Raw genomic sequence first — 24,097 nt, forward strand, 5'->3', positions numbered from 1 at the left:
AAGAATTTTTCTAGCAGTATTTTCTTAAACACTCTTATGCTCGTAGTAACAGTGTAATCGGGAGTTTCATTAAAGCTGTAAACCTCCTTAGGATTCCTATAATTTTAACCTTCAATTCTCTCTCCTTATGTTTAGAAGAATTTAAGAGCATAAATTCATTGCCTAAAATATTTTTCGCTGTACCTGTGCTGCAGTTGGCAGTTGCTGATCTGATACTGTCTTTTAAAAATTATCGTAGAGGACTGATGAGCCGATAATTTTTTTGAACGACAATTTTTTAAACTCCAGAGCGACCCTGCAAGTCAGTCACTAAAACCAATGAAGATCCTCTATCGGATTATTATTGATTTAGTGTGATCTGCGTACTATTGACTGACCTTTTGATAAGGTTCACGCATGATAAAATCTATGTAAACGTCCTTTCGAACAGAAGAAAAATTCATAGTGACATAGATTCGTATGCCTGTTATTTTTGTATTTGCACACCTCTTGACTTTCTTTTTACCTCGTTCCAAAACGCGCAGATTTTTGGGGATGGGTCGGCAAAATAAATACTCTAAGTTTTTATTTAACTCTGTGATCATGGGATGAAAACCTAGACCTACTTTTTTACTATTTGAGCAGCTGAGTTATTTGAATACGAGCGTTGAGCCGATAGTGTATAAAAAGCCTAATAGAAATAAACTGACATGAGTCGATCAGTGGCGTGGTGCGAATGATCGATTATCGATATTTCCCCATTTGAGTCCGTGGTGAAGAATCGATTATGAAGGTGTTCGCTGCGAGCAACCTATTAATCGATCCTTTTCCATTGGTTCAAATGACAGATCAATCGATACATCGCAAAGCACGCCACACCACTGGAGTCGATGAGAGTACGCTCGGTTTTGAGAGTAAATATTCATGAGCGAAATCCCCTGACATTTTTTTAAAACATCTGATGCGCGTCTGGCTGGTTAAAATTGTGTCTCCATGTGTGTGATAGATGGATTTAAACTAAGAAAACAATTATCCGGCGAATAGTGTTTGATTAGATCGTTGTCACGTGTGAGGACAACGACATTTTCAAAACGAGAAGAGGAGAGTAAAAAATACATTAATGGCATACGTTTACCGAAAAAATAATTAACACTCATATTATACAGGGTGATGAAAAATTCCCGATTCTCGCACGTGAGAAGAATTTTTGAGAAAACTTGATCGTGGAAAAGTGGAGAAATCCGAGGGTTATTCCCTCTGAAAATGAAAATTAAACTGTGACTATGATGTAAATTTTTAGTCGGTGATACGGGCTTGCGTTTTTATTTAATGGAAAAAAAAACGTTTTTGCGGAATATTGAGAGGGTAGTAGCCTCGTCATTCACGTTTCTGCGTTAAGATCTCCCGGAAAAAATTGCACATGCTGTGCTAAAATGATTGGAATATGAGCTCATCAAAACAGGTTGATCAATTGGGGGTGGGGGGAGCTGTTTTTTTTATTTTTCTTTTAATAAAATATCAGGTAAAAAAATAGGTATCTATGCAATTTTATCCCAAAACCAACAAATTACAACCTTACCTGAGTAAATGAAGAAAGAAGTTCTGCGATGTTACTAACTTACTACTACAAAATTTTGACACACCCTATATTTTGTCAACAAGCGTGTGCGTTATCCATGTCGCTCTTTTTTTGGAAGAAACTGCGCGCTTTAAATTTTAAAAATATTCCAATACCTTCACCTACTTTACTTTAACATTCCAACATTATTGACTTTCCCAAAATTTGATCGATTCATCATCAAAATCAATAACCTGGCGATGATATAAATTCGAGCGTACATGTATTATAGTTCATTAGTAATATAGAATCATACCTTGTGCTCCTCGCCTCAGAGTCGACTACTTTGCGCTCAAGATGTACCTCAAATCGTGTATTTTTGTGGCCTCATCACTCATGCTCTTGCACGTCGTATCGGTAAGTATACCCTGGTAGAAATATTTTACCGGTGAGATATAATCAAGGAATCTTGTAACACATTTTGAGATTATCTTTTGCGTTTTTGAGTGGCGGTGAAGCCGTCTTAAAAACTCCAGTCAATAATTTTATTTCAGAAACTTACCGATGGCCAATTTGCGAAAGCACCTTCCTCCACTTGTGACGCTGCAGACTCCCTATTATGCTTCACTTTCTCTTTGGAAAGCTACTGGACGTAATTTTTTTTAAACTTCCTTGATTTCTCGACTCTTTTGGCAGAATATTCCGTGTTTGCAAGTCATAAAAGTTGCTTTTAAAATTCGAAAAAATAAAATCAGAAGAGACATTTTGAAACGCCGCGATGGAGGTATGTGGTTTCGCACCTTGACTATCGGTATTCTTTTAAGTTACCTATAAGAATGCGATTCGTAGAAACCAAGAGGAAAAAATTGAGAAAATGAGAGGAAAAAGTAACGTAAATTATATACTTGTACAAGATGCTCCTCTCATTTTCCATTACTGTTTGTTAAGATAAATCGTATTTCAAAAGTGTAACATTCATTGGACCACTTGACACGGTGCGAACTTAATGATTATAATATAGGTTTCCTCATCAAGCAACTTAATCACGATAATGAACTATTTTGATGCAAAAATTAAAACTTCCCGCTCATAAGATAACAATAAACTCCTCAAGTCAAATCGTAAACGCTGTACATTACCGTAACAACTTCTGCGGCGTAAAAATGTGTCAACATCAATTCCGGCGCTTTGGCTCGGCTGTTGCATGGTGTTTACACTTCTAAAAACTCATGAAGGGGAGGAAGGGGGACACTGCTTAATTCAGAGACCTGCCAAAATCGTTTTACGCGCGATTTGACTTACGTACACTCTGGTTTTTCTTGTGAGCAAGGGATTTAAGTTTTTCGTACCCAGAGCTCAACGAACTTTATTATCTTGGTTGAAAGTTGATTTCAATACTTATTGTTGTGCAAGTCGTGCTATACGTGATATTTTAAGGAGTTAATATTTAGAGAATGCTTTAATTGTTCCTTCATTGGTAGTTCATTAGATACAAATCTGGAGAATACATCTATGACCATTGTGCATTGTACATATCCACGTATATCCGTTTGCGATGTTCAAAGACTTTCTGTCATACTTTTTTTTTCTGCCGAAAACAAGTCAACGTAATTTCTGGCAAACTTTCTTGATTTTTCATTTCTGTTAGCAAAATATTCTGTATCATGTCAAGCTGAAGTTGGATTGTCTCTCCTTAAAAAAATAAAAAAATAAAAAATAAAAAATAAAATAGGAGCAAAATTTTTGAGGCACCGCAATGAAGAAATGTGGTCTCGCACTTTGCCCATTGGCATACTTCCACTGTCCCTTTAAGGTGATTCGACGGACGCCATTTTTTGTGTCAGAGCGACGTGCGATATATCGCATCGATTCGTTCAATAATTTTAGCTACTTGTCATTTTTTTCGAATTTTGAGATCGCACTTCTGTTGTCATGGGACTAAAGAATTTATGTACGAAATTTGACAAAGAAATTCAACGTAATAAAGGTAGGGTTTTTTAGAGGAAAAATATCGCACTCGATACTGATGTCAAAACTGCACTCGAATGCGATATTTTTCCTTTGAAAAACCCCTGCCTTTATCGTGTTGAATTTGTTTGTCAAAAGGTGCACATGAATTCTTTAGTCTCATGATAACAGCAGAGCGATCTCAAAATTCGAAAAAAATGACAAGAAGCTGAAATTATGGAACAAATCGATACGATATTTCGCACGTCGCTCTGACACAAAAACTAACGTCCGTCGAATCACCTTAAAGGAACAAGTGGAAGTACGCAAATGGGCAAAGTGCGAGACCACCTTCCTCCATTGCAGTGCTTCAACATTTTTGCTCCCATTTTACTTATTTATTTATTCATTTTTTTTTTAAGGGAAAAACAATCCAACTTTAGCTTAAATTGATACAGAATATTTTGCTAACAGAAAAAAAAATCATGGAAGTTTTCCAGGAATTACGTTAACTTGTTTTCGGCAGAAAAAATGGCGTCCGTCGAATCACCTTAAATACTCCGAATATAAATTGATAGACAATACTGATTTATCTCTTGTTCTACAGGCGGTAACGCTTAAGGACTTGCAGGATCGTTTACCCTCGGTATGTCCTGGTGCAAGTCCAGAATCGCACCAAAGGTGTCAGAAATTGTACAAGGATTACAAGGAATTGGCGAAAACAGACCAGTACAAGCGTGTAGCGGATAAAAAGTGCGGGCACTTGGACAACGTTCTGTGTTACAGACCTGAGGCATCAACCGCAAATACCCCCCAGTCGAGAACCTACACGTGCGCTGGGAACCCATTAAAGGGGTGGGTTCTCAAAGAAACCAACACAAAGGAGAAAATACCAATAAAACAGTGCATAGATAAATTAGCAGGAACAGGTGGCTCAGGTAGCGCAGACCCAGGTAATGCAGGTAAACCAAAGTAAAAACCTATGTCATGCTCAGTAATATTCGCTGCAGCAGGAGTACGTCAGCCGCGCTCAGTGGATCGAGTAAATGCGAGAGGTCGGACAAAATTTGGAAACTTTAAAAGCTCATAACTCCGTTTTCACAAAATTTTGAGGCCTTAAACTTGGTCCCATTGATTTTCTCGTAAAATATACACCCGTAAAATTTAAAATTTGACGAAATAAACATCAAAATTAGCATTTCAAGTCGAAAATTTCGTGTCGGACCTCTAATTGAGTCGAACCACTGTGCGGCGGCCAGAAGCTCCTCCATTGCAACTTTCACTGCGTGAAGCTTATGAACTCTAGAAAGGACGGATTTCCTCCGCTGTAAAATTAATTTTTTGGGAAGTATTATTTACTATTTCTGAAACCGATGTATATCTATTTTTTCCGTTTGTTTTGTATTAAGATATTGAATAAATCATATTTGAATTTCCGCAATTATATTCACTCCTTATAAAACTCCTGGATTTCATCTGTCTTTGTTTCCGACTTTTAATGGGTTATTTTCGCTAGTCTCAGAATCGTGTTTTGATGTTTGATTCTTGTCGATTAGCTAAAAATATTAAGATCCGTCCAAACAGCAATTTTCTACGTTCAATATTAATTAATTGAGATATATTGCCCTTTGAAAAATTGGGTTTATGACATCATCCACCCACGGTAATGGTACCCTTGTTATCATCCACCTTGCTTTCATCCGAGTTACACATTGAGTAACCAGAGAAAATGTGTGTTTCCCTGACTACTGAAAATAAGGTTGAAGAAACTATAAGTCGTCGCCCTCACGACGAAGGGGCGTATCATCAAAATTGGACATTTTGAGTTATGAATGGATCCTTCTTCACCTCAAGCTCCTTTTTCCATTGAGTCTTGTTTGAAAGCTCAACTCTCAATATTAACCGAGTTATTGAGGAAAAACAAATAGGCGTAACATAAGAAAGACCTTTTCTGGGTACGGCGAACGGGCGCATCATAAAGCAAACGCGACTACCTGACCTCTCCTCAATGATACGTCCTCGAAAATCAGACCCTTTCGGTTCGCGCGACACAATATGCCCGTCACTCACTGATCGGGTGTGTTTCTCAGTTATTGTTTCAGTATTTTGTTATTCCTGCTATAGATTTTAGACCAATCTGGCGGTATTTTTTATATTTGTCGGCGTGTTTTAATGCTACAGCCTAAAGAGCTCTTTATTGTTATTGGTCAGGAAACCTAATTTGTCGGGTGTTTCGGTAAACATTCGTATTGTCAGTCGGGATTCTTTGATTTCGATGGCTTTTCGCCTCTTAATTTTGGTTTGACAGGATATTCTGGGAAAAGATCTAAATTGTCCGGGGGTGTATAGACGGTAAATGTCAAAAGATTCTCAACTAGGTCAAGATTTTTTCAGTTTCTATTTACATGCCAATAAACACTTGGTTAGCTCTAATTGTTTTCTTTTGACGACGTATCAAATGTAATCATGTTCGGTTTTTTTTGTCTTTCACCTACAATTATAATGAGTGTAGTAATTACAATCGACTACTATCGATGTTTGATTTTTTGATTTTTCAGGCATTCTCTTGCTTTATCGTTTAAATAGACATTCATTATTCATATTTAACTTCATTGTTCTAATTGTCCAGACACAGCTTTTACCACCTGGCCATCAAGAGTAAGCAAAATGAAGTGTTTTCAATTGAATAAAAGAAAAAATCTTTCCGCCGTTTTGTTCAGATAATGAGATTTCAATATTCAACATATCAAAGCTTTTGGTAAGATTATTAATTTTCAGTGATTAAGGATGACAAAAATACATTTGGAGTGGCAAGGAAAACATTATTTTTAAACACTTCAAGTTGCGAGCTCTTATTGATCAAAAGTAAATGCAGTTAATGAAATATGACTCGTCGTGTCAGAAATACAATTAAGCATCCTAATGCAGTCAATTTTAACAGTTAACATTATTTCGTCTTTGGCGAATGAAAAAAATTATTTTACTTTATCTTTTAAAATGAAATGTCATAGTCTGCCCTGAAATTGAAATATTGGCACATCTCTTTGAATTTAAACCTCTTTTTCTTCTTAAATTTTATTATCAAGGCATTGTTTTAACTTAAACAGCTGTAAATTAAAGTATGTCAAACTATCAAGAAGGACATAAAATATATACTCTTATGTTTATTACTTCAGTATAGATTCCTTTAGAGTCGTATTAATAAGACACTGCTTTTGAAAATTCTGATTGAATATGCGCTCTCTTGATATTTTTCATTTTCATAACCTTTTAGAAATCTCAAAAAGGATGTACCTTAAACCATAGTAAATATACAGAACTGACCACCTAGAAAAATCGCGGAAGAAAAATCAAACTCAAAGAAAAGAAATTAAGTGAAAGAACTAACGAGTAAGGAATGAAGTAGGGGAAGATATAGCGCAACAAGATGATACGCCCGCCGAGAGGACGCGGCGGAGCAGCGGAGGTGCCGAATTCAGTGTTTCGCCAACGGGCGTATCAGGACCCTTTTCTAATATTTCAATGATATCAGGGCTGCTAGACATAATTTTACAAATTCAATGTGATATTTAAAATCCTGATCTTTTTCCGGCGCTGAATGCGAAAAAAAAAATCAGATACGTTAATTAGGGACGTAGCGGCGAAGGAATTAAGTTCTTCAAAATCTTATTTTCGCTCTCCTGAAAAGTAGTCAGAATCTTGATACGCCTCTTCGTCGTGAGGGCGACGAAGTGTCACTACCGCGGTGGAAGACGTTATAAACCGAATTTTTCAAAGTGCGATATCTCAGTTGACATTTAACGTAGAGAGTTGTTGTTTGGACAGATTTTATCATTTTATTGCTGAGTTTACTATTCTCATACCTCAACAAGTTTATTATTAAACTCGCTGAGGTATGAGCAATTAGTAAGCCTCTAATAAATTCAATTTTGCCGATTTCTGCTGATGACCATTTGAAGCACGGAATTCTGAGTTCTCATTTCCAACTTTATTTTGTCACCCATGAAAATTCTTATAATGTCAATCCTAGAAAGTTAAAAAGCATTGTAAGTATTGACGCCTATATATGCAACTGGACAAACAAGCTTTTTCATCCATGCCTGCATAGTGAGAAATTTTAACACAAAAGTTTGGTTACTACGGGAAGTAAAACATAAAATAACCCTAGCCTTCGGTTGACAGTTTCAAGAAAAAATGTCTTGAGTTTTCTTAAAGAATTTAGTAAAAAAAAACTAGTGATGAAGTGTAACTTCGCAATCGGAGGAGTGCGCACTTGCCCAGTCTCTCCATTGCTTTCTGCCCTAAATATACCGCGAACTGCACCAAAATCAACTTAAAATGTGTGATGATTTGTGTTTCACTTCCTATATTAACTAACAATACTCACTTGCCGTTTTCTCCGAATGACCCACCGAGAACCCACGCAACTGGTCAGAAAAGGACGTTAAATTCATGCCTTGTTGCCTTTCTCGCGAAAAAATCACGGCAGATTTCGAAGTGTCCTTTTTTCTTTACCCGCACTGAGTAGGTAACTTGCAAAAACTTGCAACTGAGGTAACTTGGGGATGAAAAACTTGCAACGTTGCAAATTGAAGTATGAATGTTTTTTATCTCGCTGTCGTTGAAGAGGAAATGTGTAACCGCGCAAGCACTATGGTGCAATTTCAGCGGCAATCGTCATCTTCCGCCATCAAGTCGAAGCGATACTGTCGCAGGCGCTATGAGCAACTATTCCGCCACAGAAGTGTTTCACGGTATCAAACGTAATTGAAGGAGCACTGTCGTATGTAAAACCGGATTCGTCACTGACTGTGAGTGGAGTCCTATTCTGCCGTGATAGTGAAGAGAGCAGTAAGTGCAGAAATGAAGCTTGGAGAAAACGGGCTCAGAAGTATCTGGCCGGGAAATTTAATTGAAAGCCTCCGTTCTTTCTCGAATTATCACCAGTCGTCGATCCGAAAGACTCCTAGAGATCGTACATGGATTATTAAAAATCGACTGATTTTATTTCAATTACATAAAAAGGGTATTTTTTTTTTCTAATTTATGATAGGTTATTGTTAGGCAGGACAGCCTTAAGGTGATTCGATGGACGCCATATTTTGTGTCAGAACGGCATGCGATATATCGCATCAATTGGTTCCATATTTTCAGCTACTCGTCATTTTTCTCCTATTTTGAGATCGCACTTCTGTTGTCAGGAGTCTAAAGCACTCACTTACCAATTTTAACAAAGAAATTCAACGTAATAAAGGCGTGGTTTTTTCAGAGAGAAAACATCGCATTCGATACTGATATCGAAACTGCACTCGAATGCGATATTTTCTCTCTGAAAAAACCACGCCTTTATTACGTTGAATTTCTTTGTTAAAATTGGTAAGTGAGTGCTTTAGACTCCTGACAACAAAATTGCGATCTCAAAATAGGAGAAAAATGACGAGTAGCTGAAAATATGGAGCCAATTGATGCGATATATCGCATGCCGTTCTGACACAAAATATGGCGTCCATCGAATCACCTTAAGTGTTATCTACTGCATGCTTTTGTGTTTGCGTTTTGGTCACACAACAAACACATTTTCAGGTTAGAAATTGGCTGAAGAGGGCCGCACTTTACTTAAAAGCACTGATTTCATTGGCTCCCTGCCAGCTGATTATTGAAACTACATGTCAGCACAACAAGAAAAGACATAGCATATCTTAACCATGCAACATATCCAAGAGCATTCCAATGTCGCTAACCTTGCAAACATAAACGATCATCTAAACTAGTTTCACCTCTACTCCCAATAAACTATGAATTCAAGACGAAAATTACCGTCGCAAAGTTTACTTTTTGCAAAGAATGTACCTAAGTTGCACAATCCCAGCAACATTGAAATGCTCTTAGTTCCTTTTTGCAAAATGCGATCCAATTGGTTGTTGCTGCAAAAAAATAGTTTCCCACAACCTGCTATACAATGCTCCAGTGACCATGTAAGTTGGCCCGAGCACTAACTTTTCGGGAAGAAAGCCTTTCCCCTACCTGGTTTCTCACTTAATATCCGCCCGAGTTTCGCATATCTTCCGTTTCTCCTCATCGCAGCTTCCATCAAACCGCAATTGCCCGGAAACTAGGACCGCACATCTTATCTGATAAAATCGTTCGCCCTTTAGACCGATTCTGGGGGGTTAGGCTAGACTAGTCGATGAGTCAACTGTTGATCTAATTTCATTACGTGAACGTAGAAGAAAAACGGGGTAAAAAATCACTAATGTGTGATCAATTTTCAAGGACAATTCTGTAATTTCTCCTACGATTTTAAATAGATTAAAACGCGTAATATCCAAAATCTAAGCTCAGATTCGGATTCCTCGTGAAAAATTGATGCGATTTCATGCATCATATGTTAGAATAGCGTGAAGGAAAGAGGTTTAATGACGTAAAAAAACACTAATGTGTGATCAATTTTCAAGGACAATTCTGTAAATTCTCTTACGATTTTAAATAGATTAAAACGCGTAATATCGAAAATCTAAGCTCAGATTCGGATTTCTCGTGAAAAATTGATGAGATTTTATGCATCATATGTTAGAATAGCGTGAAGGAAAGAGGTTTAATGACGTAAAAAAACACTAATGTGTGATCAATTTTCAAGGACAATTCTGTAAATTCTCTTACGATTTTAAATAGATTAAAACGCGTAATATCCAAAATCTAAGCTCAGATTCGGATTCCTCGTGAAAAATTGATGAGATTTCATGTATCATATGTTAAAATAGCGTGAAGGAAAAAGGTTTAACGACGCGTATAGATTCTGTCATACTGCCCTTTGAACTACGCCGCCGCCGGTCGCCGAGTGAACGAACGGGAGCGCACGCGCGTTCGGTTTCGTCCCGAGGAATTTCTCACGATAAATTCTTATTCTTCCTCCTCCGCTGACCCACTGAGCACTACCCATGTTGCCACGTTGGATTCATATGCTCGAATCAGTATGTCTACGTTACGTCTCTTTCCTTCACGCTATGCTCGGGTATGATACATGAAATTGTATCAATTTTTAACGAGGAATCCGAATCTGAACTTCGATTTTGGGTATCACGCGTTTTAAGTCAAATTTTCCAAATTCGAAAATCTGAAATGACTGACGTGGCTTAAAATGCCATCTCGGCTCCTGTTCGATGGATTTTCCTGAAATTCGGTGTCAGGGTATGATACATGAAATCGCATCGATTTTTTACGAGGAATCCGAATCTGAACTTCGATTTTGGGTATCACGCGTTTTAAGTAAAATTTTTCAACTTCAAAAATCCGAAATGACTGAAGTGGCTTAAAATGCCATCTCGGCTCCTGTTCGATGGATTCTCCTGAAATTCGGTGTCAGGGTATGATACATGAAATCGCATCGATTTTTTACGAGGAATCCGAATCTGAGCTTCGATTTTGGGGATCACGCGTTTTAAATCAAAATCTGTCAAAATTCAAAAATTCAAAATTCGAAAATCCGAAATGGCTTAAAATGCTATCTCGGTCCCTGTTCGATGGATTTTTCTGAAATTCGGTGTCAGGAAGTATTTTTCGACGGGAAACTCGAATTTTTAGTCCATTTTTTAAAATTCTCAAATTCAAGATGGCGGACGTGGGCTAAAATGCTATCTCGGTTTCTGTTTGTTCGAGTCTTGTAAAACGCGGTATCACACGGAATTTTTCAACGGAAAACTCGAATTTTTAGTCAGTTTTTTAAAATTCTCAACTCCAAAATGTTGGATGTGGCCTAAAATGAGCCCCGGTTCTAGCCTCCGTTTCTGTTCGTTAGAGCTTTGAGAACCGCGGGATCAGGGGTACTTTTCGACGGGAAACTCGAATTTTTAGTCGATTTTTGAAAATTCTCAATTCCAAGATGGCGGACGTGGCCTAAAATGCTATGTCGGCTCCTGTTCGATGCATTTTTTTGAAACTCGGTGTCTGAGGGTATTTTTCGACCGGAAACTCGAATTTTTACTATGTTTAAAAATTCTCAAATCCAAGATGGCGGACGTGGCCTAAAATGCTATGTCGGCTCCTGTTCGATGGATTTATGGCGCCCCCTTACTACATGCCTACTCTTGTATTTCTGTACAGCCGCAAATTTAGGGTCAAGGGGCGCCTGACCGTTTATGGACCAGGTGGAGTTTTTGTCCTGAAAATTTACCTTTAGACGGCAATTCTCTTTATATTTTGTCTATGGTTTTTATGCCCCCCCCCTTTCTCGCGGACTCTCTTTTCACTTTTCTTGCCTCCTTTTTCCTTCCATTTCCCCCCTTCTTCCTTCCTTTCACTGCCCAACCTTGTTTCCTTTTCCTTTTTTCCCCTTGTGATTTCTTCCCTTTTTTTCCTTTTCCTTTTTTCCCCTTGTCCTTTCTTCCCTTTTTTTCCTTTTCCTTTTTTCCCCTTGTCCTTTCTTCCCTTTTTTTCCTTTTCCTTTTCCCCCCTTTTTTCCCTCTCTTCTTCTTTCGTGGCGCCTCCCAAAGGCTGGCGCCCGTGTGCGCCGCACGCCCTGCACACGCCCTAAGTCCGGGCCTGAACATATCGCACTTCGATGTCTTATCGGGCTGCTTTAAACTTGAAATTAACTTGAGAATAAATGTCACTTACGGCTGTTTTGCCTGAAACTACGTATTTTTTCAACATTTAAGACTTTCATATATGTCTAATTTTTATACAATTAAGATGAATTTTGCTGTTGTAGCTATTTCAGTGATTTAATCTAAACTAGATTTGACGAATTTTGAAGGAAACTAGATTTCGAAAATTATTTGACACTTACTGCTCTCTTCGCTTACGGCAGTATTGATCCGACGATATGAGGCTACAATTCGTTTGTTATGGCGCTTTTTGTACTCTTCTGGCCTACTTGCTTCGAGGATTTTAAATTTCGGATCCGCTTTTATTCGTCCATAGTTCCTACTTATACTTATTTTTCCATTTTTGAAGATAGCATGAGCATAAACTTGGGTGAAACATTAAAAAGAAAAAATTTTCATCATACCTTGGGAAAATCATGGCAGATTTTAAAGTGTTCTTATACCCTTATAAAGCAGGCACTGAAAACTTACAAGATCGCATATTGAGGTATGAACTTTTTTTATCTCATCGTTGGTGACGAGGAAATGTGTAGCTGCGCGCCAGGGCGTGGCGTGAATTGCGATGTATCGATTGTTCTGCCATTTCAACCTATAGTAAAGAATCGATTGTGAAGGTGTTTGCTCCGAACACCCTGTTTATCGATACTTTTCCATAGGTTTAAATGACATGACAATCGATATATCGCAAAGCACGCCACGCCACTGCAACACGCACTCTAGACTAAGGTTTCAGAGGTAATCCTGATTTTTTTGCAATCAAATCGAAGCCATTTGTCCTCTTTTCTATTGTTTTCATACAATAAGCACTGAAAAATTTGCAATGTCGCTAATTGAGGTATGAATGTTTTTTATCTCACCGTCGTTGAGGAGTAAATGTGTAATTACGCACGCGGGGTGTTATTTCGGCAATGATAATCCTGATCCTCTGCCATCAAGTCGAAGCGAAACCGTCGAAGGCGCTATGAGCAACTATTCCACCTTAGAAGTATTGCACAGTATCAAACGCAATTGAAGGCGCACCGCGTGACCGCTACTGAAGGTCAGTAGCGCTCAGCGCTAACGTTGTTTCCTCGTACTTTAAAATAGGTGCTCAAAAACTTATCAGAAAAATGATCTCGCACTTAAGACACTCATTTGCATTATAGAATGATCAAATTGAAGCATCAAAATGAAAATCTCAGGGATTAAAAGTCTGATTTCCGGTCATTTTGATGTGATGAGACACCATCAACCTATTCTTTCTTTGGTTTCCGCTACGGTTTTTTTTTTTTTTTTTTTTTTTTTTTTTTTTTTTGTTATGTTCTGGTATTTAACCGCAGAACTTGCGCTGAAAAATTACAGTTGCGCGAGTTTAAATTACGCGGTACTTTTTTGGCGGCAAACTTTCTGCGTTCAAACACCGATGGAAGTTGAGTGGTTTGTTTACGTGCTTCGTGTTTACAAAGTTTTCAGGTTATGTTGACAACTGAAACTCGTGGAATCTGCAAAGTGCTAAGTTGGAAGCTCCGTGAAAATTCCTTTTGAAGCAAGTTCGTGCAAGTTTGCGATTGTTTTGTGTCCCATTTATTTATACAGGGCTCTCGTTTCAATTTGCGAATGTTCTCAGTTGTCTGGAAGAGTTGAAATTACCATAAGCTTCGCTCAGTGTCCAGTCAGAAATTCAGGATGTCCGGGAAAGAGGACACTCCAGCACCTGAAAGCAAGCACGTGCATCGGTTGCCCTCCTTTCGCTCTGCCAGAGATCTGAACCTAGACAAATATAAACTTCCTACTGCCAAACCCAACGCGAAAAAATATGTTCCAAACCTGAACGTCACAAGAAAAAAGCAAGATGAGTAAGCATCCATCTCTCACGGAGTACCTTTATTTCCATACTTGGTCATCAATTTTTCTGTAATCATAGAATAACACACCTTGCCCAAGATCTTCTTCGAAGTATTATGAATTTCTATGAAAAGGGCTGCGATGTGATTCCAAGGAATACGGTGACTTTTATGGCTTTGGAGCTTTTAGAAGTTCCCAGAAGCGTCACACAGCTCTCAGAATTCTCCCCGCCACTGTCAATAAAATACTTTAACTTGCACGTATCTACACTATAAAGTTGTTTAAATATTTTTTACATTGTATCCTACTGTTTTAAACCATTTATATCACGAACTTCATCATGAAATCTTGTCAGTCCTTGGTGGCAAATTCTCAAATCAGTTTCGATGACCAATTGCATCATATGGTAAAATCACTGAGGTAAAGGACACAATGTGTAAGATAGATATCGACGGTGCAAGTCGGCAATCACATAACTCGTTTGCGGTGTCTGAAAATCTCTGCAACTATGTTATTTTTATAATGGAGAACAAATGGACATGATTCCATGAAGTTTTTGCAGAATTTTCCTCGCACAGAGAAGAAAAATCATGGCAATTTTAAGTAAAGAATTTTTGTCGAGTAGTTTTCCGTTTAAAAAATAAAGTATGACAGGAAGTCTGCGATGTCGCAAACCGAGTTATGTGATTGCCAACTTACACCGTCGATATGAATAAAATGCACTATTGATTGGTGCTCTCAATGTTTCCCAACATTTTATGTGTGTTAAAGTGCGATACTCGTTAAGCATGAACCATTTCTTATTTCTGCAGGTCAAACGCAGTACCAAAGTAATATCGTGTCATTATATCTTGTTGCATTTCTTTGTTTTACAGCGAAAAAGGTGGGACAAGTTCAACATCTAAAGAAAATGATAAAAAACAGAATGGTATACCTCAGCGTGGTCGAGGTCGCGGCAGGGGTCGAGGAGCTAGCAATCTTGTTCAGGTATTTCTGTCATCCTATCTCATTCTGTTCGTAAATTTCAATATGACTCCCATCGCTCTTTCTTTAGGTACGTTTAATTTAATAGCTAAACATCAGTAACTATGTTGAGAATCGGCTAGTATTAGATGATTTGATGAGATTTTAACTCGTAGCATCAAATGTTTCACCAAAGTTATGGTCAGTTATCCCTCTAGGGGCAGTTCATTAAATAGGAACAAAAAGGTAAACTTCGGATTTTTGGATGTTTGAGGGACACTTTTTCACTCGCTTTTAATTTTTTTGATAGTAATGGAAGAAAAATCACCACATAGTCTTATTTTTTTAAATTTCATTTATTCTGAAGTGCGCTAATTCCTGATTTTAGTAGGTATATAGATTAAAACTGAAACTGAGTTGGAAAGGAATTTCCATCTCCAGTTTCTGTTTTTTTTACGTATACCCAGAGAAGTTGTTTCTACAATCATTTTTTACTCTGTTTTGTTTTCAGACCAAGTCAATTTTTTCGGAAGGAATGGGTGACAGGAAAGGTGCCAAGTACATGAAACCATGTGATGTCGAATCTGTTCCTAGAACATCAACCGTAACAAAATCTAGTTTTTCTCAGGTTAGTTGTTTTTTTCTTTTTATGTAACATTGCAGAAAAATTTAAATTAAAAAACCTAGGTAATCCCATGACAAATAATCTCGGAAACTGTCACAAACTTTTCTTACGCTTCAGTTCTATTGATTTAAAGCCTGTGCTTTTTCAGCACCAAAAATAGAGAGGAAATGTGAAGAGGAGGAAGGTGTGTAAATGAAAAAATATGTGTGAATCACTCTACATAATTTTTTTGCACTCAGCTTACTATTGATGATGATAAATCTTTACTTTTAGAAGACGAAGTGTATTTGGCATCTATTTTTCAGTAAGAAACTCATTCAAGAAACGCATCTCTAACTCATTCATGTTAGCAGTAAGTAAGCAATCATGTGCATAAGGAAACAAATGGGAGGTGCGTTGTTCCTAATAAGAAACTGAGCTAGAAATAGTAGTTCCTAATTGCAAAATGAAGCGCATTTGACAAATTCAGTCACTAATTCTTTGTTTCTTCCCAACTCTCAACCAACTACTTACTTTTTAAAGGGTCATAGCAGAGGTTCCAGAGATAGATCTTCAGGCACTTCAAAATCAAGGAAAGAGCATGGTGAAAGATTGCCAGATGATGATTTTATTGATGACGTAGATGAAGGTGGCTATGAATATTCCTTCATGAAGCCTGTTAGCTTACCATTACGATTATGTAAGTTGACCTTTCAAAGATTCTCATCCACAAAGGTTCATGTTATTTATTTTAGGTGTTTGCAAGTTGTTTTATAGTAGATAATCATATTGTTGTCCAGCTAATTATGGCTACTTAAATGAAAATGCAAAAGATTGGAAAATTTCTTGGAATTTTTTGAAGCCGTTACGTTGGAAAGAGCCAGAAGTATTTTTTTATCGAGTGCTTCGAGGACATTAGGATACAAACTAAATGGAAATAGCACAGCCTATTTATATTTCCTGCTATCTGCTGTGATTACGCATAGTGCACAACCTCCAGCTAACATTGTACAAACACCCACCAAACCTAAACTTACAAAATTTGTTCTTGTTGGTGTATTTTATTTTATTTTATTTTATGTTCTTTGTTTTCTTTCTTTTGAGAAGTGTGAAAATATATTTATTTAAAGTGTATTTGGTGCATTTCAAAAAAATAAAAAATTCATAAGGAATGCCATTGATTTTTCGATGAACGTTAGATAACATATTTTCCGAGAAGAGAAGGGGAGAATGAATGAGAGAGGAACAAAAAAATGTGATATTTTTGTAAAAATTCAAGCACATCTAATTGGTGGTGGCTGGCTTTGAACCTTTGACCTTTTAAACATTATTGAAGTGTGGTAGCCAGTGGCCAATCACGCAGTAGTGTCCACGTATAATCACTAATCTGTGCAATATTTTCTGTCCAAAATACGGAGCTTTAGAGGGGTTTGGGGGAAATTTTAGTTATACATGAGCGTTCATTTCAAACCAAAATCATTAAAATGATAGGCTGGCTCATTGTGACCTCTCCTCGTTAGTTTATCATTATTATTATGCCTTCATAGCAAATTCATGTTAAACATTACTATTTCTTTCTTTCTTTCTTAAATAATAATATTTGTTTTCTTTTTTGACTCAGCTGAAAATTATGCCTTAGAAGATATCTGTGATGATGAAGAAATAGCTCCAGGTGTTAAAAGTAAGTTGTTGCATCATAGTCTAATGTGTATCTGTGACTATTCATGATGTGAGGAAACAAATTTTTTTAAAATTGAGTGTTTTTGCAGATTAAAAATCAAATGTTTGAATGTAGGCAATGTGTGTTTCACGTATTATTTGGCTTGTTCTGATGACCTGAAACCATGATCTGACCATAACTATCTTTATTTCATGTCACAAAACACTTTACTCTAATGTCATTATTGAATGCAAAATAGTTTTGTGACGCTCATCAACGTAAGAGCAAGAAAGTGCATTATTTACCTCTGAAATAACATTAAAAAACAATCAAAATTTGCTGGCAGACTTTTCAAAGGCAAAAATTTTCTTTGTTTTTGATGACTTTTACAGCAGCAAAATTCTTATGTTACAAAAGCTGGCCTTAAAAAATTGAGAGTTGGCTTATTTTGAGAAAACTACATCCTTAAGTTATGGGAGGAAAAGTTACTGGAACTGGTAGCTCGTATTTTCAGCTTTCTAATAAGCTCTTGCTAAGCTCATTTGGTTACAAATCTATTCAAGCACCACATATTGAATGTTGTAATTCTCTTTTTGTATTTAGTATTCTCATAATTTCTCTTCAATTTTTTTCAGTTAAAGCTGAACCCGGTACTCCAAAAGTCAAAGTTAAATCTGAAAATAAACCAAGGAAAGAATTTACCAATGTCAAAGAACTTTTATCTGATTCAAAACCTCAATTGTTATTTTTGCAGGTCTGTATTCCAACCTATTACGTTTTTGGTATACTTTTAAAGTTTGTTTCACTTCCCCTTTTTTTTACCCTCACTTATATTTTCAAAGGCAGGTATTTTCAAAATTGTTTCTGGAATTTTATAAATAATTCTCATTTGCAAATGATGACTTTTGAACTCCTATGTATTTTTTCATTTCTTTTTCTTGGCTGGTTCTACAGTCCAGTGTAAGTTTTGACCTTTAAAACTGTGTTTACTCTACGTGTATTGTAAAGGAGAATCCAATGTAGTGTTCTTTTTTACGACTTACACCCTGGCTGACAGTTTTAATTTCTTTGTTTGAAAGTAAATCTTAAGTATACACCATGCCAAATCGCAGTCCAAGAAACTCACCCAAAAACTCTTTATGGCTGTATTGTCGTTTATCCTGTCAATTTTTTGTGTGCACGCATATCATAGCGATGTAGTCTTTCAGCATGAATGAAATAGCCGAATATCATTTAGCAAAGAAGTTTTGTTTTTCTTTTAATAAAACCACACGTGAAACTGCTAAAATGATTATCAAAGCTTGCAAATGAAAGAAAATGGAAAGATCTTAAATTTACAAGAGGCTAGTCCAGCTTAAACTAGATGAATTGTGCATCGACAACTTTGAATGTCCGCCCTATCCTTGTATGAGGACATGAAGGTACAACGGCCCAAACTTTTGAGGCTGTGAATGCACATTTCACTGCCTTTTAAGTCGTGTCAGCTGTGTTTACATTGATTCAAGAGATCATGATCCTTTAAATCAATTGTAATAATTTATGTCTATTTTCAATGAAGAATAATTATTTTCTAGTGCCTCAAACCCCTTTTGCTACAGCTGTTCAGTCCTTTCAGATTTTAATTTTATGTCTCATTGCTATCATTGACTTGTCCTGCAGTTACCAACCAATTTACCCGGGCTCCTATTAGATGACAAGGCAGACACTCCTTCTGTGATACATAAAGAAAAACCTATCGTGATAAAGAAAGAACCAGGCACTGAGGATAAACAGCCCCTCAAAGCAGAGCCTAGCACTAGTAGCGATTCCAGTCAGTCCACCAAACCAAACACTGCGCAGGAGGCAAAGGTAATTTTCTATTCACTATTTTGGTAACTTTAGTTGTGCAGATTGTGCCACACAAACTGGAAGCAGGACAACGCAAGAAATATGTCATTAATGCAATTTGAAGGTTATCACATGGAGTAACTACATTGGACACGTTGTTAAACTCGAGTAAATGTACCATGAATATCTGTGATTGTTGTCGTCTCAGCTGAATGCTTCAATTACAGGCTAGCAGCTAAAAAATCGACGATTGAGTTAGAAAGGGCATTTCGCTCTAAGCTTCAGTGAAAACATACTGTATAGCCAGCTCAGTTCCTCCACAGCATTACTGCTATGTTAAGCAGTGGTCATTAGAAATAAAAATGTGAATAATTTGAAACTAGCTTTTTGCCATTCTGCTGGTAATTGATCATAAGTCCTCAGCTATTGCTGACCGATTCCTCATGGCTGAGCTCATGCTGGCTCTGATAAAAATATGAAGTGACATTGTGATTTTGAAAAAACTACGGTTGAAGATGCAAGATGAAACTGTGGTCTGCGATACACGCGAACTTTAAAGTTGAATTTTAAGAAGAAGAAAAGTGAGTCCAGTTTTTTATGTTTTTTTTAAGCATACTTAAGGTGATTCGATGGACGCCATATTTTGTGTCAGAACGGCATGCGATATATCGCATCAATTGGTTCCATATTTTCAGCTACTCGTCATTTTTCTCCTATTTTGAGATCGCACTTCTGTTGTCAGGAGTCTAAAGCACTCACTTACCAATTTTAACAAAGAAATTCAACGTAATAAAGGCGTGGTTTTTTCAGAGAGAAAACATCGCATTCGATACTGATATCGAAACTGCACTCGAATGCGATATTTTCTCTCTGAAAAAACCACGCCTTTATTACGTTGAATTTCTTTGTTAAAATTGGTAAGTGAGTGCTTTAGACTCCTGACAACAAAATTGCGATCTCAAAATAGGAGAAAAATGACGAGTAGCTGAAAATATGGAACCAATTGATGCGATATATCGCATGCCGTTCTGACACAAAATATGGCGTCCATCGAATCACCTTAAAGTTAAGTTTGACTTGAAAGAACTAATATGTATCTCATTTTTTTCTTAGCTCCCTGTCTTTGCACCTGACTCCTAAAACAGCATTGTCAATATTTTAGAATAATTATCTTAGGGTATCTACTGTCAGTAAAAACCGAAAAATAACAGGAAATTTGACGTCATCATGAAAAATCAGGAAAATCGGTCATGACTCAGGAAATTCCGAGTGCGTCAAACAAGTTTAAACTACATGCAAAAATGAAACATTTTATTCAATTCATCAAATATGTTGGCGTATAAAATGTAATGAGTGACAATTTATTAGAGCAAAACATCAGGAAATTTCATTAAAATGTCAAACAAATCCAATTTGAAATGTATTATGCAAAGAAACATAAAAGGGGGTCTGTGGATCTCACAAAATGGGCTTGAGTTTCTTCAGAGTTTTATTTTTAAACTGGAATCCAACAAACAGAACAAAATTCCCAAGACTAGGAAAGCAAATACATATTTAGTATCCAACTGTAGTAAGAAAAAGTAATCATCACTAATCAAGTAACATCACCAATAAAAATATAATGATCCTACTCAGAAATTTTAATATTCTTTCTTACTAATATGTAGAGCATGTCTGTATTCAACCTTGTTTTGTTTCCATCTTGTTTCCTCATCATGTATATTCAACACAGTTGTCTGGAAATTCATCGTACGAAAGAGCAAATTTTTTTATCTCAATTTTATTTTGCCTTGAAGAATTTTCCATCAGCACCTTGTTTTGTTTGTAAATATGTATACATGCAATGCATTCAATATTTTTTCTTCATTCACAGTCGAATCTGTGCACGTTGAAGGAACTGCAACCTGGATGCATAGGCAAGATTCAAATACTCAAATCTGGTAAAGCCAAACTCAATTTAGGAAGTTGCAACTTTCTTGTCGACCTTGGTAGTCAAGTAGGTTTTAAACAGGTACGTTCATGGCTTTTTCCAATTTAAATACTCTCTTATTTCACCTGAGAAAAGATGTTTGTGTAACTAAATCATTTAAAGAAGACCTTGAACACTGTTCGTACGAGGGTCATCCAGAAAGAAAGGTCTTCTATGGATTTTCTCACTTGTCAATCATTAACGCTAGAAAAGAACCAGCTATACTATTGGATGCAATATCCTCTCAGTTTTAATTTTAAGTCCTCATTCATGAAAATTGGATCATGAGAACCTTCAGGAAAGCAATGATGTTAGAGTGGAAGAAATTGCTTTCTCGAGCATTCCTGTGATCCAATTTTAAAAGATGAGGGCTTAAATTTAAGCTGAGGGTTTACTACATTCAGTGGTATTTCTGGTTATTTTCTAGCATCAATGGTTAGTGAGAAGATTCATTGGGGACCTTACTACCTGGATGACCCTAGTACCTAAAGTAGACCTAGGTGTCACAAAGTGCGTAGATGTTTCACTTGAAAATTGAGGAAGTGTCCTTACACTTTTATCTAATTATATAAAATGTTTGAACCGGAAAGTTTTTCTCTCTGTTTATCAAAGGCTCATACCGATGATGAAACTACAAAAATGTATATCTTGATTTGCAGCCTTGCGGAATATCTATTTTATTTCGTCTTTCACATGGGAACACATTATACATCATTTCTCAGAAACTTTGATGACTTTTCCTCTCTGTGTGAAGAATATTCATGAAAATCTTAATCCGTAATGTTAGTCGAGTCTCCTTTTAAAAAATAAAATTGGAGCAAAGATTTTGAAACACAGCTACTGAGATGCGCATGTCTGCAGTTTCACACTCGATAATCGACAAGTTCATTGAACATATTTGAAATTAGTTACTGTTCATTCCTGTTTTTTCCATGAAGCCTATTAATACTTGTTTTTAAAAAGAAAAATTGAAATTAAGTATCGCGTTTATGTAGGCGCTACTTTAGCATATGGATAATCTGCAAAAATATTACTGAAAAATACTACTAAACTTTAATTTTTGATGTACATAATCCTACGCAAACCAAGATTAGAATAAGAAAGAAAGAGAAGAAGTGCGCAGGGTAACTGCAAATAATTCTGTAAGCTTTTCTATCTGTAGATCACTTTTATTTTTCCGTAATTTTCATTTCCAATCCTAAAGGGAACTTGGAAGCTTCATTGAGATTTCTCATGTGGCCTCCGCTCGACGACTCTTGTCCAACATTTCTATACTCTACAGAGTTAATCAAGGATGAGCTACAACTCATCCTTGATTAAAATGCATTAAAAAATACTCAAGAAAATTCTAACTTATAACCTCACCCTCTCTGTTTTGTTACAGGATTTAGTCTCTTTGGAATTGAATGCTGACACAAAAACTGGTGATACAATTAATTTAGGACCTCTTAGCTCCCGCCTCATAATTTCACCTGAGTGGGAGGATATGATCAAATCTAGCATAAAAAAATGATTGTTAATTCCCAACATAGAAATATTATCCCTGCTACTTCTTTTTAATTGTTTTTTGTTAATACAGCGACTTCTTTTTCATCAAGTTTTGAATCATTTTATGAATATTGTACGTATTGTCCCTAATGGGTCTGATGCTTTTGAGAGACTTAGTCAAGTGAATTGACTTGCTACGGATAAAATCGCCCGAAATCAACGATGGGCACATCACTGAAGGCAGAAATTCCTCCAAGTGTGCAATCTTCGCAGTATATATCACGCTTTTTCAAATTTCTTGTGTTCACTGGCAATTTCTCTTAATGGCTGGTAAGCAAGTTTGCACGAAGAGAGATGTACCTAAATTAAAAAACCTTTACCTAAATAAAAAAAAAAAAAACAGTCCTGCAAACTGTCACAAAGTTTCCTTACATATGATTTTAATCAAGTTGAATTTTTTTTTTTTTTTTTTTTTTTTTTTTTTTTTTTTCTAAACAAAGTAATGAGGAGAAAGCAAACGTTTGAAATCCTATATCAGAGGGAAAGGCTGCAAGATCTTTTATTTATTTAAGTTAGGTTTCCTTACATCTCTCTCTCTCTCTCTCTCTCCTGGGAGAACCCGTTAGCTGTTGACTAAGATAAGAAAAACTGCCCGCGGATAAAAGAAATTTAAAATAAAGAGCGGATATCATACTCGACATGGTCATTGTGATTTTCATGCGGTTTTACTGAGAAAGAGTACTCACCTGGCTGTATCTTTTACCTGCAACATACATATTTCATTAATGGGGGGCATTTCATCTTTTAATGTTAAATTATTATATCAAAAGAGAGATATTAATGGTTAAATTAATTATTTTGTCCCAAGAAGAAGTTAATTCTTTATTGAGGTTTAGATGTAGTCACATCAACAGTCATTACATATACTTATTTATTTTCATGAATGTGAGTGTGAATCTAAAAGGGAAATTGACAGTGTAAGTCCGCAATAACATATCTCGTTTGCTATATCTGAAAATCTCCGCCTCTATGTTATTATTCAAAGGAGAACAAATTGACATCATTCCTTGGAGTTTATGCAGAATTTTCTTCGCATAGAGAAGAAAAATCACGGCAGTTTTAGAGAATTGCCGTTAAGTAGTTTTTTGTTCAAAAGATGAAGTATGACAGGAAGTCTGCGATGTTGCAAACCGAGTTATGTGATTGCCGACCTACACCGTCAAAATGTTCTTTAAATCAATTACGTATCATTGCATCTCCTGATTCTATTTCCCTTCAATATTTTCAAAGACGGAAGGTGAAATCTCTGTTTGACCATTGCACATCATTTAATTTGACCAAAAATAACTGTAAATGCTCAAACTATCAGTATTATTGGCAATAAAGGTACTAATTGCATTTTTAGTTTACTCAATTGAGGAAGACAAAGAACTTTTACTCAAGGAGCCACCAAATGGATAGAAGGCATTGAGTTAAAGGAAACTAAATATAATTTTTGTTTAGGGGGGAAAAAAGGCATTGGGGCTAGATTAGAACACAGTTTTATATTTTCTTCTGCACCTAAAAGGCTTAAAATCCTTCAAAAATATTATTATCCAAAAATGTTCGTCAAAGAATGTTTTTTTCCTTGTTGAAGGAATGAGAGGTCAACTCTATCTATGTGTCTTTGTTCAAA

The 24,097-nt window shown here is 36.4% G+C and overlaps 2 protein-coding genes across 2 annotated transcripts; both read left to right on the top strand.

Annotated features, from left to right (window-relative positions):
* The first annotated feature begins 1,295 nt into the window (after positions 1 to 1,295).
* LOC109032542 (uncharacterized) lies at positions 1,296 to 4,460 on the top strand. Its single transcript, XM_019044722.2, has 2 exons — positions 1,296 to 1,954; positions 4,092 to 4,460. The coding sequence occupies exons 1-2, from the start codon at positions 1,895 to 1,897 to the stop codon at positions 4,458 to 4,460; spliced, it is 429 nt and encodes a 142-aa protein (XP_018900267.2). The 5' UTR covers positions 1,296 to 1,894.
* A 9,068-nt stretch (positions 4,461 to 13,528) lies between these two features.
* Positions 13,529 to 22,531, top strand: Polr3D (RNA polymerase III subunit C53). The gene is made up of 9 exons (XM_019044862.2): positions 13,529 to 13,922; positions 14,787 to 14,898; positions 15,386 to 15,502; positions 16,022 to 16,178; positions 17,100 to 17,159; positions 17,774 to 17,892; positions 18,798 to 18,986; positions 20,839 to 20,976; positions 22,319 to 22,531. Exons 1-9 carry the CDS (start codon positions 13,753 to 13,755, stop codon positions 22,445 to 22,447), a joined length of 1,191 nt encoding a protein of 396 aa, XP_018900407.2. The 5' UTR covers positions 13,529 to 13,752; the 3' UTR covers positions 22,448 to 22,531.
* The last annotated feature ends 1,566 nt before the right edge of the window (positions 22,532 to 24,097 follow it).

The sequence above is a fragment of the Bemisia tabaci genome, chromosome 8 (assembly GCF_918797505.1).
Source record: "Bemisia tabaci chromosome 8, PGI_BMITA_v3".
NCBI classification, from domain to species: Eukaryota; Metazoa; Arthropoda; class Insecta; order Hemiptera; family Aleyrodidae; genus Bemisia; species Bemisia tabaci.